Raw genomic sequence first — 18,992 nt, 5'->3', positions numbered from 1 at the left:
GCCAATGTTAAAAAATTTACACGTGTTTTCTTTCTCTATTCTGAACCGAAGACGAGTAATTGTCCCGGCTGGAGCCCCTTTTATCATTTTATCAGCCGCGTCCGTCAGCTGGTCGTCTCTTTCTTCCGGACAATAGACCCTACGGATCTGGACCAGCTAGCGGACGCGGCCCTTCACCACAACTACTGCGATCTGTTGACGGCTCCAACCGGTTCAATTTGAACTTGCACCTATCGGACCGTTGTTTTCACAACACTGGTGTTCAAATTACAACTTTTTTTTTCAAAAGAGTTAGAGTCTACAAAGTCATTTAAAAACTTCAAATACTTTTATGTACAACTTTACAGTAAGTTGAAACCTTATAGATGTGCTTTTATACTTTTTTATTTAACACATTTCTTACATAAGCTTGGTTGTTCGAGTACGTGAACAATTTCCAGATGATTATTTTTGGTGAAAGTTTTGCAAGAAGTCTTCAATTGAGAGACATTAGTATAATTAAGTTTCTCTCCCAGAGGATTACCAACAGCTGGTGTTATGTCAGAAAACATCAAATCGCTGTAGTTTCATCAGAAAACCTACGCAGCTATGAAAGTAATACCTTTCGGAAAGAGACCATCAAATGCAAAGTTATCCCTCAAGGCTGCTTTGTACTATTTTTATCTGCTTGGAAAAGGACAATTATTTTTCTATCAACTACATTGAATTGATACGTCAATAGATGCTTGGTCAAGAAGCCACTTAATTTTTTTCGCGTCACTTGTTTCCCGAGATGTTCCAGTGGAAGGCAAGCAAAAAACTACTTTCCCTATCACAAACTACATTTTTCATTACCTAGCAAACCAGCTCGCAGATGTTGTTTGAGGCTATAAATAAACTGTCAATGCGTCTATTGCGTGACAACGAACGCTCGCAAAGTGCGGGGATGAGCCTATTTTTGTATGGACTATCAATGTTTGCAAAACACGCTGGAACAACATTTAATATCCAGCAGGACTCCATCTGAACGCGCTCAAACGCTTGCTCCATTTGAATACGCGTAACATAGAGTGAAGCTTTATTTTTGCATAGAAAACAATTTACTTTGTAACAAATATAAAAGCACATCTTATGAATATTCGTATTATTTTTGGTAAAATCCCCAACAGCATCAGAACGAAAACTCTCTTGACGTTCTTCGCTTAAAAGAAGTATATTTTTTCGCAAAGGAAACATCCGTTCGTTTTAGCTTCGGTTAAAGTTGGCGGACCGAGAAGGTCAAACCATGTGGGTTGGGAGAAAGGTAATTCCCTGTAGCAGGACGATAACACTGATGCACAATGACTTGGCCATTACGCCGTGGGTGTTGCGAGGAACGTTAAGATATTCATCAATTTTCTTCCGTTTTTCTTCTGTCTAGTGCCTGGTCATCTTGGTGTATCGCGTTTCTCATGGGAAACTTCTCAATTTATGAAATACTCCATGGAAAAGCTGTGGTTACGTTTTCCCGGACGTAGTCCATTAAGGATTAGAAACTTGTTTCGGTTTCAATGAGCAGGGAAATCGTAAATAATTAAATAAGGATACTCCAGCTTACCCACTATGCTATATTAAATCCCCTGGAATTTTATAATTTCCTGACTAAAACATAATGTTTTTTGTGAACTTTTTTTATATTGCTCACTTGTAGATTGAGAAGTGCGATTGATTTAAAACATCGTAATAACATTCAACGGCAGTTTCTTACTCATGATGAACTTTGCTTATTCATGAGCTGAAAACGAATATTAAGTAAAGATCATAAACTAATGAGATTACAGTTGCTAATTAAACAAACCGGGTTGTTAAACAACGGGGTCCGCGACAGCCGAGCGTTATATAGTGCGTTCAAGCATTTCTACTGGTGCAATTTTTCGAATTCTTACATGGATTGTATCTGCCTTTTTACTTCACAGCATTCATTTCGAAACACATTCGTACCAGCGTCAGATCAATGCATCATTGATCGAAGTATCCATTTTGCGACGTTTTCGATTTGATCGATCCGTCGATTTTCTACTCACTCAAACGTCGTGCATGGGATCATTTTTTCCACATATGGCTTCCGGCTCAACAACAACGTTCATTTATTTCCCTTCGTACTCCGTCGTTAAATACGGTACATAACCGTCGACATAGTAAAATGGATTCTGAACCCTTACCCTCATGCTTGATGTACAGAAAGGAAAATACTGGATGTTTTCTGGCTACGTGAGTGGCAGATGATACCAACCACTTTTTGTTGATATCGAACCAAAGCATCGTAACCGTAATCGTCGGTACTTGGAGTGCAAGAACGAAAATCGCCATTCAAATAGGGATTTATTTGGAATTATTTCTGAACAATTTGGTTACTGGAGGCAAACGTGCTTATGTCTTTTTGCATGCCCAGCCCCTGTCTGAAAACGTATCTTTATCAGGCCCAAACTGGAATTGGCCATTGAACATCTGTCGGTTGAGATTGAACAGTGCCAGTTTGATATTGCATTATCCAGAGTTTCAATCAACAGCCAAGACATTGAAATTTTACTGATTGTTGGAAAATTAGCTTGTATCTCCATATATATTGGTTTTGCAACTAGATGGGAAAAAACGAGATTGAGCAGATAAATATTACTAGGTACTATTTCTTGACTAGTGTTTTACTGTTTGCTTATCGAGTATAAAAAATTATTAAAATTGATCATTTTCAATCTCAGAGCTTTAAAACGAAACTAGCATAATCGTAGTTGAAAATTTTTCGCATTATCTGTTCTACCGGCCACTAGCGAAATGGATTTAATGAAAGTTCCTGGATTTTCTAAGCGCCATGGTAGAGAATAGTAAGAAACTCAAAGATGTAGAACGCCATATCTGTTCGCATTATCTCTTCCACGGGACACTAGCAACAAGGATTTATTGAACTACCTGGATTACCGAAGTTCCATGGTAGATGATAGTAAGAAATGGAAAGACGTTGAACGCAATAATTGAATGTGCGTGTATGCTACTGTGTTACGTTACAGCTTTCCTTTAATCTGGATACATTTTCCTCAGTGCACCTAAGAATAACGGCTTGTAAACCATTATAAGCCAAATCTATTTTTCTAGTGATCCAAATTAAGCTTCAATGGTAGCAACAGCAAAACATACCGATGGCACAATTTTCCCGGGAACCACATCCTCGTTGATATACATTATCCCGACACAAAATACATATTAAACCTTCAAAGTGCCGCTTTCTTGTTTGACAAGAAAAGAGGAAGTGGTGTTTTCGCCACAAATGAAACATTTGTGGGGATGTCGCTTCGCGGTTCGGATAGAGTTTCGGATGTTTTCTATGAACTTACTCCTTTGCTGGTTCGAGTGGAAGAGAGCGACTTTATTGCCTGGCACTTACAAGGTGCCTTCTAATTATGTTATAATTATGCTTGGGAGTTTATACCTATGGATTGAATTCCCGCGTGACGTAGCCGCCACATCACTCCCCCCTTTCTTTTAATACCTGGATGGTATTGTTGTGACTCTACCAAATCTCGTCGTGTAATTTTTCTTGGTAGGTACTGTATCAGGCTGCGTAAGTGCGAGTGTTGGTGGTTTGTCCACATTTTCGTAGAAACACGCTTTCAGGCGGTCGATCGATATCTCCGAGTTTTTTCCGTTCTTGTCTATTACAAATGTTTTGTTCTTTCGTTTCAACACTTTATATGGACCATCGTACGGAGGCGTGAGAGATGGCCTGACGCTATCGACGCGTACGAACACGTGCGAGCAGGATGCCATGCTGGGCTGGACGTACGGTTGTTTGTTTGTATCGTGGTTCGATGTCGGTGCTGGTTTTAACTGGTTCATGATAGTTTTTAAGTTGGTTACGTACTCTGGTGAAGCTATTGTTGCAGGCTGATTGTTATCGAAAAATTGTCCGGGTAACCGTAAAATAGTCCCGTATGTGAGTTCGGCTGCTGTTGCACCAATATCTTCCTTTAGAGAGGATCTGATACCTAGTAGGACGATCGGCAGTGCTTCAGTCCAGGCCTTTTGGTTCGTGCAAACCAGTGCTGTTTTTAGTTGCCTATGAACGCGTTCGATCTGCCCGTTAGCCTGCGGGTGATACGGTGATGTGCGCAGGTGGTTTATTCCTAGTAGTGCGGATAGTTTTTTAAACAGGTCAGACTCGAATTGCCTGCCTTGATCCGTGGTGATTTTTTCTGGTACGCCGAATCTCGCGATCCAGTTCGCTACTAAAGCTTTGGCCACGGTTTCAGCGGTCATGTTGGGCAGCGGGATCGCTTCTGGCCAACGGGTGAACTTATCGATCATAGTAAGACAATAGTGGTTGCCCTCTGACGGCGGTAGGGGGCCGATGAGATCGATATGGACATGAGCGAACCGCTGGTTTGGTGTTTCTATTCGTGTAACGGGTGTTTTGTTGTGACGGGTGACTTTATTTTGTTGGCATGCCATGCAGGATGCAACGAACTGTTTACAATCCTTGCGGATTGAAGGCCAGACGAATCGTTGTGAAACCGTGTGTGTTGTTGCTCGTATCCCTGGGTGTGATGTGTTATGTAACTTTGCGATAATCGGTTTGCGGAAATCTAACGGTACAAATGGTCGAATTATGTTTGTTGACACATCGCAGTGTAAGGTAGTCTTCGCTGACGCCGAGGTTATTTCTTTGAGAACTATTGTTGTGTCTTTTGGTGGGTTTTTTATGAATTGTTGTGTTTCGTTATCTGTTCTTTGTGCTAGTGCCATGCGTTCGAAATCTATGGGTTCGGTGCTGATTGATTCTACACGACTTAGCATGTCGGCGACTTTGTTCTGCTCTCCAGGCACGTGTCGGATGTCCGTCGAATATTCGCTGATGAAACTGAGTCTGCGCTGCTGGGTGGGGTTTGCTCGTTCTGGTCGTTGCAAGAACGCGGTGACTAATGGTTTGTGATCGGTATAAATGCAGAATTCACGTGCGTCGAGAAGGTCCTTGAAATGCTTTACAGACTCGTATATTGCATACAGCTCCCGATCGTAGGTGCTTGCCTTCGTAAGCGAGTTACAGAGCTTTTTGGAGAAAAAGGCAAGTGGCTCAGGACCGTTTTTGCCAATCTGGTGTAATGCTGCACCTATGGCAAAGTTCGATGCGTCGACGTTCAGGGCGAGTTTTGCGTTTGGTGAAGGATGGGCAAGTAGCGTGGCCTTTGCTAACATCTCCTTGCACTTCACGAACGCGTCGTTCGTAGTTTCGTCCCAAATGAGTGGCGTCTTGTCGTTTTTTACATTTTTCGTTACCATCTGCTGAAGAATTCGGTGGTTTTCAGCGGCTTGTGGTATGAATCTTCGGTAGAAATTGATTGTTCCGAGGAACCTCTTTATTTGCATGGCAACCTTAGGCCTTGGAAAATTTAAGATTTTTTTAACTTTTTCTGGGTTTGGTTGAATTCCTTCAGGTGTAATTAGATGGCCCAGAAAAATTGCAGACGACTTTCCAATTTGGCATTTATCAGCATTTATTGCTAAACCGTGCTCCCTTAATCGGTCAAATACTGTTTTCAGGTGTTGCTTGTGCAGTTCAACGTCCGTGGAGGCAATACATAGATCGTCGATGTATACGAAAACATATGGCAGATCTCCGAAAATTGCGTGTAAGTGCCGCTGGAGTGTTTGGCCGGCGTTCCGAAGTCCAAAGGTCATGTAGTTGAACTCAAATAACCCGAACGGTGTCGTTATCGCTGTTTTCGGGATATCCTCTTTCGCTACGGGAATCTGGTGATAAGCACGCTGGAGGTCGATGCACGAGAATATTGTAGTGCCGTGAAGGATGGTACAAACGTCCTGTATGTGTGGGACAGGGTAGCGATCGGGAATGGTAACGGCGTTGAGATTTCGGTAATCGCCACAAGGGCGCCATGCTCCATTCGGTTTCTTCGCCATATGCAGTGGGCTTGCCCAGCAGCTTTTAGACGGCTGGCAAATACCTTGTTCCATCAGATAGCGGAATTCGGCTTTCGCTTCGTTTAATTTATCAATGGTGAGCCTTCTTGGACGACAAAATACCGGTGGGCCTGTGGTGACTATTTGATGTGAAACTGTTTTGCTTGTTTTGTGTTTGGTGTTTAACGTTGTGATGTCTTTGTATTGTTCGACGATTTCAGTGAAAGGGGCTTGGATGTGAAAAGTGGTGATGCTTGGCTCAGTTGATACATTTATGTTGTTCAGCTCGAATCTTGTTGTATTGTCTATTAACTTTCCGCGCTTTACATCGACCAACAGATCGAAATTTTGCAGGAAATCTGCACCAATGATGGGAGTGCTAACGTCAGCAATTATAAAATTCCACGTGAATGTCCTTCGGAGGCCAAGGTCCAGGACGAGGCGTTTTGTTCCATACGTGCGGATGGTGCTTCCGTTTGCGGCATATAGTGATCTGCTTTTTGGGCGGTTTCGTTCGCGCGTGGACGGCGGGATTACGGAAACGTCTGCTCCAGTGTCGATCATGTAGCGGTTATCGGATTTATCGTCTTGGATGTGTATTCGGTGAATGTATGTGTGTTTCAGCTTGTCGCTGGGATGAATGTTCAGCTTGGCGCTGGTGGGTGGTATGTGATTATTTGCATCGAGTTTTGTTATTTGTTTCGTTTGTGTATCGGGAGGCGTTCTTCGAAAAAAATACATTGAGTTGTGGAATCGCCGATTTTCTCCTTCTCGCATTTTTGTGCTTGTGCACCGTAGCGGTAATGAAACCAACATATCCAACGTGGTGCGTGGTTGCTCGATCGCGATGGAGTCGCGGTGCGTCGGTTCGATGACCATTTGCGGTCCCGTGCTGGTCTCTCATGCGTTTGCTGGTGCGATGCAAATCGACTCTGCCTCGAGTCGCGATCGATTGATAAAATAGTTTCAATTTTATCTGCCAGCTCTTCAATGCGCTGTTCTAGGCGACTGTTGTTGCATTCTTGTTTCTCAATGGATGCAACTTCATTTCGCGGTGCTTCTAGGATTTTGTCCGCAACCCGTGCCTGTTCGTCTAATTTTGAGCTTGGCATTGCCGCTAGGATGGAACGCGCCGTGGTTGGCAATGCGCGCAGCCATAAGTTGGACAATACTGCCTCCGAACATCCGTCGCCTCCCATCCTACGCATCTCACGCAAAAGGGCGCTTGGTTTCCTATCCCCTAAGGAAACGCCAGATAGGAGGCTGGTCAGGCGCTCGTTTTCCGATGGTTGGAAATATTCGATCACTGCTTTTCGCATGTAAATGTACCGATCACTTGATTCTGTTGTGTTGCACCGCGAGATCGCTTCGTGAAAATGTTTTGCCCGTGGACCCAGTGCTACGACGACCGCATTGTACCTTTGTTTGTCGGAGTTGACAAGATTCACGCAGAATAATGCTTCAAGGCATAGAAACCATGTTTCGATGTCGTCTTCGTCAAAGGTAGGGAGATTAATTTTTGCCACTACGACGGGTTCTACTTCCTTTGATTCGCGGCCAACGGCTACTTCTGCTTTCGATTCGCATTCACTATCGAGGGGCATTGTATTAATTTTCTTCGTCGGGGTCACCAGTGTGGGGATGTCGCTTCGCGGTTCGGATAGAGTTTCGGATGTTTTCTATGAACTTACTCCTTTGCTGGTTCGAGTGGAAGAGAGCGACTTTATTGCCTGGCACTTACAAGGTGCCTTCTAATTATGTTATAATTATGCTTGGGAGTTTATACCTATGGATTGAATTCCCGCGTGACGTAGCCGCCACACATTCTATAGAGGGTAGCAGAAAAGTGGTAAGGTTTTACTTCTAGTCATTGTTGGATTTCTCAGAATCCTACCAATCTCATGAGGTATTAGTTGGCATAGCCATTATCCTTTGCTGGTATCATGATTTTATCAACGAATAAGCAGAAATCTAATACCGGGAAGAACACATACATTATGCAACAACCTTATGTATTGAAATGCACTTTCCTTCCTCTTTCTATCCTTTTTCTCTCATCGCACCGTACGGGCATCGGCAGGACACACCGACTCCACCGTGGCCGTCATCATCGTGTACTGCGTCCTGTTTGTGATAGCGGCCGGTGGCAACCTGTCCGTTGTTATAACGCTCTTCCGCTCCCGGCGACATCGTCGTTCGCGCGTCAGCCTCATGATCTGCCATTTGGCGGTGGCCGACCTGATGGTAGCGTTCATCATGATACCGCTGGAGGTAAGTGAAGTGATATTTCCTGCATACATTCTGCAAACGCGATGAAGCCGTTGCACTTTCCGTGTAGTACGTGTGGAAAACAACCACAGCACGGGCTTACAAACAACCTAAACACATTTGTTTCTCATGAGCTGTAGCGGATTAATACTTTATTCAACAGGCCAAAATGTATTTACCGAAGCAAAAGCTCTTGCTGCTTGCAACACCATTCTCTATGTCGAAATGATGGTTTGAAGAATCATTGTGCTCTCCTTAAACAGAACAGTCATTCGTGCTATGTTCCGTACCGGGGGAGATAACAGCATGTTATCTGTTTCCGACAGAAGCATCATCTGTTCAACAATAAGCTTGTTCAAATAGTGTACATCTATGATTCAAAGGCTTTCGACGAAAATCACTTATCATGTCCCCTTGAAATATTTCCTTGGAGTTGTGATTCATCTCTGAAGTGATTCAGTTTCTAAAGATTTAAATAGTGCTTTAAGTTGTGAACCCGTCATTTAAATAAAGAAAAACAAATTTGTATCAAGGGAAATTTAACGATCATTTGACATGACTTTCTCAACGGCGCAGAAATAAAGCACTTCGCATCACATAACTGAGAGCTTGATATGATTGATAGGTTGAATCCAATTAAAATCGGCTTCCCTTAGCCATCCACTGCTGCTGCTAATGTTAAAATCGCATTGCGCTGTTCGGAGCACTTTACAAAATAATAGCCTTAGGAAACGTTCATGTGTGGGACGGTATGCACCTGAAGACTAAGAGATGTCGGCAAAATCGTAAGTAGCAAAATCGAGAGCGACGAAATGGAATGATTATATCCTTCCATTGCTGCGATTGAACGGCTGCCATCGCGTAGCCTGCAGCCGTTTGCATATCGCTACATTTGCTCGCAGTTTGTCGTCGGCACCGCCATCATCAATCCATTATATGTCAGCTTTCACGGCGGAATTCATTCGATTTCGGGACTCTCTTGAATTGATTCGCCGACGAATGGAGCGAATTAATAATGTATGAAGGAAACTTGTTCATGCCGTTGCAATCCATTTACGGACCGTCTCTTTTTCTAGCTTCTCACAAGTTGCAAACTTTTTTCCTTAAAACAGACAGGAAAAAACCTAACATCATTGAATGATCATTTGGCCCGACACAATAGAACTTAAATGAGTTTGCCGTCCCAATTCCTATGTGCTTGACGGCTTTGTAGACACTTTTCCACTCGCGTTTCACGATGGTGCGTAGGAAGAAGAGATGTCAATGATAATTGAATTCAAAAGTTTCGTATTTGAACACTAGCGACTATAACAAATAATTGAAAAATCGAGAGAAAAAAACGAAAAAAATTGTATGTGTTCAATAGTTAGATAACTAAATTAAAGCATGAATATTTAAGGTTATCCTGAAACATGAAACAAATGCAGCATTTTATTTTGTTTCATTTTTTATGCTCAATAATCAACTCAAGGTTCGCCAATTTTGCTCTCCATTTCTGAAAGTTTTCATCGCTTGTTCTATTTTCAGGTCGGCTGGCGCATCACGGTGCAGTGGCACGCCGGAAACGTGGCTTGCAAGGTGTTTCTATTCATGCGAGCCTTCTGCCTCTACCTTAGCTCCAATGTGCTGGTGTGCGTATCGCTCGATCGTTGCTTTGCTGTGATATATCCTTTACGTGTGTCGGCCGCACGCAAACGGGGCAAGATCATGCTCGGTGGAGCCTGGTTCATTGCCTTCGTCAACGCCATGCCGCAGGTGAGTGACGAATTGACCGTCTGTCATGGTTACCAAATCCTTCCCAAGTCATGTTGGGCATTACGTAACGTTTTCGTACATAACAAAAACACATTTCTCAGTTCCTGGTGCTTCTGTCAAAAGAGATATGATAGGATGTCAGACGAATTTCACTAATTAATATCATCTTCTTAGATAACTATTGTTATTTTCATATCGAAATGAAAAACTTGTCCGTTACTGTAACACTCAACATAGTCAGTATGTGTCTAACAGAAAAACGTTTTTGAAGAAGGATTTGGATATTTTTTTGCTTTCCTTATTCATCTTCACAACTTCATGAAGCGTGCAGAATACAGGAATGTCGCTTAAATTCAGTTTACCTGTGTTGATTCAGTTAGAAAAATAATGGAACTTTCATAATAAAATCGATGGTTTCTGATCGTGATACTCATTGTTATTATTCGCTTAAAGATTGTCACATTTAATCCATAAGCTTTATTATAAACCACAGCTGCTTGACAGCATTCCTTGCTTCAACAAAGCTACTTTTACCTTTGGTTGCTATTTCTCTATTAATGGCCATCACTTCTACGCCATTTGCTCACCTGTTTATAACAGGTCCATTCAGGCGTACACGATTTGTAAACAAGCTCTCCTGCTTGTGAGTAATGCAGCAGGTGGTGCATTTCCTGCAACAACCATGAAAGCGGTTTGCAAATAATGTCCACCCCATCGCCATCACTACGGATGATTTTCTTTATCAGTTCTTATAAGCGAAGTCGTCAAGTCGGTTGTGTACAATCAACCTGTCATTCCAGTACACGACAGTTACTATTTTTAAACCTTTCGGCCCACGGAAGGGGGGTACAAGGCAGAGGTGTGAAATATCTGTGAAAGATAAATTCTTCATCCTATCAATCAGGAAGCAAATCAAGGAAAACAATTTCCCACTCGATTGTCGATGATTTTTCTCCGATTGCGTATTTTGTCACGGACGAAGTTGGGAGTTTATAAACTCACTTTTTGGGATGTTTGCTTGTTCTCTTACCACATTGAAATGATGTACACAGTATCGAAGCATGCGATAACAAGCTAAGGATTTAATTTAACTTTTACTATATATTTGGAACCCAACGGAAAGCCACAAACATTGGAGCGAGTAAACTGATTTTCACCAAAACCAATTAAAAAACTTTAACCATAACAATTTGCGTTGCTCATTATCTCAATTATTTTTTATCATCACAAAGTTTTTAATGATTACAGATGAGCCCTGCACTCTCGAGACGATTGTTTTATCAGAACGTGAGGTGATATAAAAGCATGAGCGTTTTGGATTCATCAAAGAAGATGCCGCATGTTTAATCAAAGAAAGTTGCTATGTGACGGACGAGTATCTGCAGCGAAAGATTCTGTTTACGCCTTACGCTCCCTCGTTCAATTTCCTTAGACCTTTCTGTAGTCGTATTTTATCCTTGTTATGCCGGTGACATTGGTGGAAAACGACGCTGTCAGACCACGACTGGCGAAACTGTTTCCATTTTCATATTCGGATTTTACGCATCGCCTTTCAGCACCCAGTGTCTGGTAGTTGTAGGCCTCCTCTCCTCCCTGGTGACTGCTGCGGTAGACAGAGTTATTTCGCTTCGGCTTTGGGTTGCCTCCACACGCCGGTAAATAATGGAGTCCGCTGAGGTTTCCGTTTGCCATCAGTCATCTCTGACGGAAGGAGTCTATTTTCCGTTTCCTCTCCATGAGTTTGGCATGCGAAGAAGAAGCAAGAGGTGGAATTCTGCCTTCGGTCAAACCGGAAAATGGCACTCCATCGCCAACGAGCATCGGCTTTTTCCAAGCTGGTTGGTGTACGTGCATACGTGATGTTCCGCCTGTATTCCGTATGCCGGGTCCATTCACCATCAGCGAACATTCCACGTTCCGCGTCAGAAAGCTCCGCATCAGCACCTGTTTATTTCTGGGTCTCTTTCCGTCCCTCCGGGGGGAACCAGCTGCGGTCCTTGACGTGATAGAAATTATTTCTTTTATTAAGGCATGCCTGATGTGCTCTTGTTATGCTGAATTTGATTCGCCTCACAGGCCGTTCCGCTTGCCCATAGCAACAGCGACATCCAAACCCAGTCCCTGGACTGGACCAGGAAAATCAATTTTACTTTCCGTCCGGTATTACGGTGGACGCCTACGTTTTCTCATTTGATGTTTGTTTGCTCTCTTTCCGCTATTCTACTTTTCTCGCATTCTTCCACCAGAGCATCATTTTCCGCGTCCAGCAGCATCCGCAGGTGCCCAACTTTACGCAGTGCGTCACCTTCGGCTTCTTCCCTACGCCCGGCCTCGAAACGGCGTACAACCTGTTCTGCGTGATAGCGATGTACTTCCTGCCGCTGATGATCATCAGCGGTGCGTACACTGTGATCCTGTGCGAAATCTCCAACCGCTCCAGAGAAAAAGGTAAGCCGGGAGGGCCTATTTCATTGTGCGTGGTTTATTTTGTTTGTTTCATTGTTGCGCGAGGAACAGGTAGGTAAAACGAAGCTGTGGACTAGAAGCGAGAGGAGCAGGGAGAGGTGTTTACCTTTTAGCGAGTTTGATTATTGCCGTGACTCTACCAGCTCTTCAAGCTTCTTTTTCCTGCTACATAGCGATGCTGCATTTGTTTAGACAACACAAAAATACCGAACGAAACGATTGTTTAGTAAGGAAAATAACTGTGTGGGGGAGGAAACGGGTGTGACGAAAGTAAAACTCTAGTAAAAAACATTTTCCTCCGGACTTAAGCAAATAATTTGTTGGTTCGCGTAATTTAATTAATTTGGGGTTGAGCTCGTAAAAACTAAAGATGATGAGCAATATTTCAGTGACCGTAAATTTAACGGCGGTTGAAAACACGCTGCTCTTAATTTAAGTAGTATGAAGAGTTAAGAAAATAAACTGATAATTTATCTTTACTGTCAAAGCAAAATGCTAAAGTAGTAACTATTGAGAAGTTTGAAAAAATCCCAGTCGAATTATATGTAATAAAACATTTCAAATTGTACGAAATGTTAAACTGCTTTAACAAATATTTAATTTTCTTTCTATCATTGTCTTGCTTCTAAGCTGATCCTTAGGTTGATGAGTAAATTTTTTGTTAATTCAAAATAGTTTAAAAAAAGGAGAGCTGCTTGTTGTAAAATGCTTAACTATGAATAAATGTAGCAAAATTCTCGGAAACGTCATGTTATTTTGTTCGAGAACTGTCCTGTCATCTGGGAAATGTGCCAGTGGTCTTGGTACCGTTGGAATCCTAATTTGCAATTTGTTGTTTTTTTTTTCTTTTTCATTAACTTCTAGAAACAAGCGATTCCAACACCACCGGAACGTTGCGCCTGCGATGCAACGATCTGACCCACATCGAGCGAGCCCGTCAGCGCACGTTGCGCCTTACCATCACCATCGTGGTAGTCTTCGTCTGGTGCTGGACGCCGTACGTCGTCATGACACTCTGGTAGGTAGTCTGCAACGTTGTCAGGAGCAGGAAACCTAAACACAATAATGCGCGAAGTTTCCGATGCTGCCTTCATCGACGAACAACACGACAGATTGAACACAACAAGTGCTGCGACAACTCATCACGCAACCATTCCACTTGACTTGAAACATGTCCAGTCAACATTGTAAAAACATCATTAACCCTTCCTTGTTGCTTAGGTACATGTTCGACCGGGAAAGTGCTTCGAAGGTGGATGTGGCCGTGCAGGATGGTCTGTTCCTGATGGCCGTCTCCAACTCCTGCATGAATCCACTCGTTTACGGTTCGTACGCGATGAAATGTCGATTGCCCTGCCGGCGCCGGAACTCGCCCGGAGGTGTCCAAACCCCGAACGCGGCTCAACGACGATCCACTGGTATGTGTGCGCAAGTAGAGGTGTTCGTGTGAAAATTATGTAGTTGCAATTTAGCGCCCGTTTTCGAAGTAATAGAAAACTGTTTACCTTAGATTTTGGATCCGATTTATTTATTTCTTCTCCGTAGCACATTTCTCACTCTCTATAATTTTGTTTTCTGTAAACAAGTTTTTTAAAGTAGATTTCTGTTACCTACACAATATTCCATTCATCTGTAATAGTTTGAGTTGGAGGAAAAGTGACGGACAGCAATGTTTATCGACATGAATGATAGTAATGGAAATAAAAACCGAACACAAGCATTCCAATTTGTAGACCTCTTTAATAAAAATGATATGACGAAATAAACAAAAATGAGACAAGTGACTGTATTTCGCATATAGGATTCTTCCTATGACGCATTAATCAGCTACAATAATGTAATTTTAGGTTTTAACTCGAAAAATCTTACTTACATTAACTTTTTAAAAAACACGTGATAAAAACTTAAATACAGTTTGAATTTTATCAAATACCATAATATTCTTCCCTTTTTCTTGGGGTAACGACCTCTTGGTCATGCCTGTCCCGTTAAGGGCTTACGATACTTGTTTCCCTGTTGTACGTGGATAGTCAGTCCTGTCGTACAGGGGAGGGCCGGTCTCGGTTGGGAATCGAACCCACGCCGTCGAGGTGGTGAGCCCCGACGATCATGTGCCAATTTTCTAACCGGCACTACCCCCCACCATAATATTCATATGTTATATTGATGTAAAGAAAAGTTTTACAGTTTTGCAATCAAATTTTTGCTTTTGTTCTTGTTGTGTTTGTTTTATATACTAAGCCACAAATTTAGCTACGATGTGGTATACATTAAAATGTATCCAATACCTCCATCCAAATACATTCTGGTACATAGTGGTATTTAGCTTTCAAAATAATGTTTTCATCAAACCTCTGCATGACTGCATGATAGCTTTGAATACCTGGAACGTCTAGCAATAGTGCGCAGAGCTGACTCACATAGGCTAGCACTGAACCAGAACCATCAAACCAACCCATGCAACGCACGTTCTAATTCCAGACGCGGTTTCCGGCATTATTGGACCACACTCAGACCGGCTGACCGGACGGGATAATAAGGACGAGCTACTGGTTGCAGACCAACGCAGCATTACGATGAATCATCTCTCGCAGAACGGGGGAATCGCACTACTCCAATCGGCAGGTACTGCGAAACCGAAAGCCGATCCAGAATTATGTCAACCACCGGGCGTCTCCATCGTAAGCAAACACGATGGAGGCGCCCGGTAGCCCATGCTACGCGACCATTACCTAAAACCGACACACCCCTTACAAGTTATGGAGTGACGTGTTGAGATTGCACTAGCCCTAACAGATTTGGCGACTTCATATAGTATCATTTAATCCATGAGGGAAATATTTATATGTATGGATTGAAAATTTCTTTCCTGCTACTCAAAAACAGGAAACAATAGATCATATTTAGAGAATACTTTTCTGAACACAGAATTCACTTCAATGCTATATTAAAGAATAATGATATTAACATTATAAAACTCTTCATAACATAAGCACTCCACATTTATTTTTATGTTTGTCCTCGACTAGGTATACATATATTAATTTTCCAAAAATCTTCCAAGATATTTCATATTTGTTTATTGAACGTGACTGTGTAGAGCGCGAATGTTGCCACGCCATAGATGGAGCTTTATTGCCATTATGCGAACTGTTAGCCGAAACCTGTGACTTGTTAGTTGCTTGTTCGAATGCTGGCCCTCAACGGCGAAAATGCTATAATTGACTGTAGAAATTCTCTTTTGAAATCCTGTAGACATTTATATAAGTTTTAATTATAGGCAAACCTATCATATTTCTTCAGCAATTACACAATCAAAATGTTTTTTTTTGCTGGCTTAATTAAACCTCTTGTCCAACCGCAAGGTTTCCTATTTTACACTCTGCATAATATGATATTTGCAGACTTAACAGTTAAACGATAAAAAATTACACACTCGCACATACTACTAACTGGTATACGGTTTCCTGTTTTGTAATTAACATTACAAGCTCAATCGGCGCCCCTTGTATTTATCCAGTTTTCTGCCTTTTGGCCATCGTTAATTACATCACCAGGTTTAAAACATTCACTTCCTTTGTATTAGCTGTTCAATGAATCAGTCGTAATTTTATTATGCAATGCGTAAAGAAACAAGCTGGAGTTTTTTCAGAAGTTTACGCAAGTTTTGATCGAAAAATATCATTAGTTCGAAATGAACAAGACAACATTAATGCACCAATCAAGACTAAAGAGGTTTGTGTGTTTTAAAGCCAAGCCAACTGCAATCCCACTAAAACCTGTGGCTATACTTATCCCAATGTTGCACAATATTTTTGTTTCTTATTTCTTGTTTGAAATTTACTGAGTTCCTATAGGCTCAATGATCCTATAGTGTTGGTAACATAGTGATTGTAGTGAAATATAGCGTTATTTCTCATAGTATGAAATGTTCTTTGATCTTCTACGGAGTAATCGAAAGGTATATCTTCCCATACGGGCATATATAGGCTCCAATACAAATGTTTTTCAAATAGGCTATGCAAATATGCTGAATTTCATGAGAATTTATAATGAATGTCATGATTGCATTCAGATTTTAGCCAATCAATGCTAAATGCATTGGTCTATAACCAAGACAATAGATTAGTCTATGACTAATTTTGTCGTTCTTTTTGAAATATGGATCAAAAATAAATTACAGTAGAAATATATCAAGTCTTTGCCAAGAAATAAACGTTTTTTTTTCGTGTATTTTTTATGTTGTACGGTGACAATAGAGGCTTTCAGAAGAATGGTGTTTCGACCATAATTTTAAAAATATGTTAAATATTGTGTAGTTGACGCTTCACGCTTCTGTTCTACCATAGCTTCCCAGTTGCGATCGACTGGTGGCGTAGGATTGACTACCGGAGCGGGTGCGAGTGGCACTATAGTAGGGACGACCACAGCGACGACTCGATTCTGCAACCGCTTCAGCAACGGCATCACCAACGGCAGTAATTATCACACCAATACGGCCCGGCTCATCTGCGGAGGCACCAAACCAGCGACATCTGGCGCCCACCGGAAGGGCGGGGGTGAGAAGGTAACCGAAAACCTGCACTAACGTTTCAGAGTATCAGCGTGAACTTCTTCCGCTGACATTAATTGATTGGGCTAATACGTACTTCGTGCTGATTCGCATTCGCAATTTACCGCACTTTTATGTATTCTGCCGTCAGCAGACGGGGGCGTGGGATTCAGCATGAACCCGTAGGATAAGTACGGTTGCCGTTCCATCTACAACCGTAACGTCCAAATAGTTCGGATGAAAGTTATTTGATTGCCAATTTTCGGGTGACCGCCATAGGCTCGTACGTGAATAACAGAGTTGCCGATTTTTTTTTCCACCACTCGTCCCAACGAATACATATCACGTAGATAATCACATGGTAATCAAAATGGCTGTTCCGACATAGCGGATGAAATTTTGACCAACCCAAGCGCGCGTTCACAACCCTCAAACCCTTTTTTGAGGAAAACTAATTATGCTCCAAAAGTGCCTGAGCTGATATCCTTTTTGCGGGTTTTTCGTTTCTGGGATGACTGTGCTTTTGGAGCTATAGAACTATTTGTTTGTACTATCATTCGGAGGAAAAAAATATTGTGAAACAGGCAAAACATTCTCTCTCAGGTGCATATGGTAATAATATTTCTTGAGATGCGGACAACTACATTAGTTAATAGTTAAAGCATTCTGATAAATCTTTTTAAAATCCCAGTTGAAGTGTACTAAATATGAATATACATTACGCTATGAAGAAAATAATTAATAATTCAAGTTGGTGAATATGAAAAAACGTCTAAAAACATGTCATGTTATTGTCATATACTATCGAGAAACACAAATATGTGACTCGTCGTGACTGTTTCACATGAATTAGTTGAAATGTTCATAACTTTTTGCAACAGAGCACAGTACCGCTTAAAAACTCTCTCACATTTGGTTGGGGATAATTTTTCAAACCTGAATTCCGATTGCAGGTCACGCGTGAAGTGTTTGCGGTCATAGCCGGATTTACCAAAAACAGTCTGAATTTCCATCCGCGCATACACGTCCGTAACGTTTATGTATATGAGTTCATGTGATTTTGTGGCCTTCCGAAATACTCGAAATGCTAGGGAAAATATTATCAAATCCTCTGTTTGCTTGCGGCTTTGCCTCAGCCTTCGATTTCACTTTATTGCCACTGTGCTGGAATGAGCTCACTCAAATTAGCAAACCGATTTGAAGCCTCCCACGGTCCTAACAGATATCCCCCTTTTTTCAGCACCACTCTCGAACGAGCTACTGGCCGGGAGGAGGTAGCGGGAAGGGTGTTTGCCAACCCAGCTACAGCGAGTTCGCTATGCTGGCTGACGAACACTCGCTGATGCTATCGCGACCCTCGTTCTACTCCGACCCGACCCCGCACGAGCTCGACTCCTCGATGGAGTGCGGGTTAACACGAAGCCTCGACACGGGCGGCTGGCGATGATGACCTCCACGGTAGTGCATGCTTCGACGATGGTCGTCCGTTTCCCGTACTAGTCACTTCTTCTGCTTGTGCTGATCGGAACCACCTGCTTCACCATCCAGATGACGGATGGATCGATCGCACTGCGGGACACGTGGAGTACACAAGCAAGCGTTGAACGCACGCAGATGTGGACGCCGCCGTCGCAGGGTAATCGTCTATTTTATGCTTCTTCAAAGACACTTTCAACTACTGCACCTGATGGCAGGTTGCGAGGAATGCAGCAAAACGCAGCAAGGCAATATCCGGTAGTGAAAAAGACGTGTTACCGTATCGGTTTCGACAGAAGAAAACTAGTACGAAATGGGTGATGGATTTTAATCAAACAAAAACAAATGAAAACAAGTTTTTTAACGAATTGGTTGAATAAAATGGTAATTTGTGAGAACTGTAATGTGATGAGTGAAAAAGTAGATACAAAACAATTGAAAACAGTACATCAAGTTCCCATGCCACAACCGGAATAAAGTACACTGAAAGGACAGAAAATGCGAATAAAATGCATATATTTACATTATGAATATTTAAACGAATATT

At 42.1% G+C, this 18,992-nt stretch overlaps 1 protein-coding gene across 1 annotated transcript in view; it reads left to right on the top strand.

The window, feature by feature from the left end:
- Window positions 1-18,549, top strand: part of LOC131259391 (adipokinetic hormone/corazonin-related peptide receptor variant I-like) — a 29,835-nt gene extending 11,286 nt beyond the window's left edge. Inside the window, exons 2-9 of the mRNA XM_058260876.1 lie at window positions 8,009-8,199; window positions 9,724-9,951; window positions 12,198-12,399; window positions 13,282-13,435; window positions 13,639-13,835; window positions 14,899-15,042; window positions 16,767-16,984; window positions 18,210-18,549. Of these exons, the coding sequence (XP_058116859.1) occupies window positions 8,009-8,199; window positions 9,724-9,951; window positions 12,198-12,399; window positions 13,282-13,435; window positions 13,639-13,835; window positions 14,899-15,042; window positions 16,767-16,984; window positions 18,210-18,416 (1,541 nt within the window). The 3' untranslated portion in view covers window positions 18,417-18,549. The remainder of the gene's footprint in view (window positions 1-8,008; window positions 8,200-9,723; window positions 9,952-12,197; window positions 12,400-13,281; window positions 13,436-13,638; window positions 13,836-14,898; window positions 15,043-16,766; window positions 16,985-18,209) is intronic.
- Window positions 18,550-18,992: the final 443 nt, after the last annotated feature.

The sequence above is a fragment of the Anopheles coustani genome, chromosome 3 (assembly GCF_943734705.1).
Source record: "Anopheles coustani chromosome 3, idAnoCousDA_361_x.2, whole genome shotgun sequence".
Taxonomy (NCBI): domain Eukaryota; kingdom Metazoa; phylum Arthropoda; class Insecta; order Diptera; family Culicidae; genus Anopheles; species Anopheles coustani.
The sequence above is the reverse complement of the archived record's forward strand: the minus strand, read 5'-3'. Positions and strand labels throughout refer to the sequence as shown.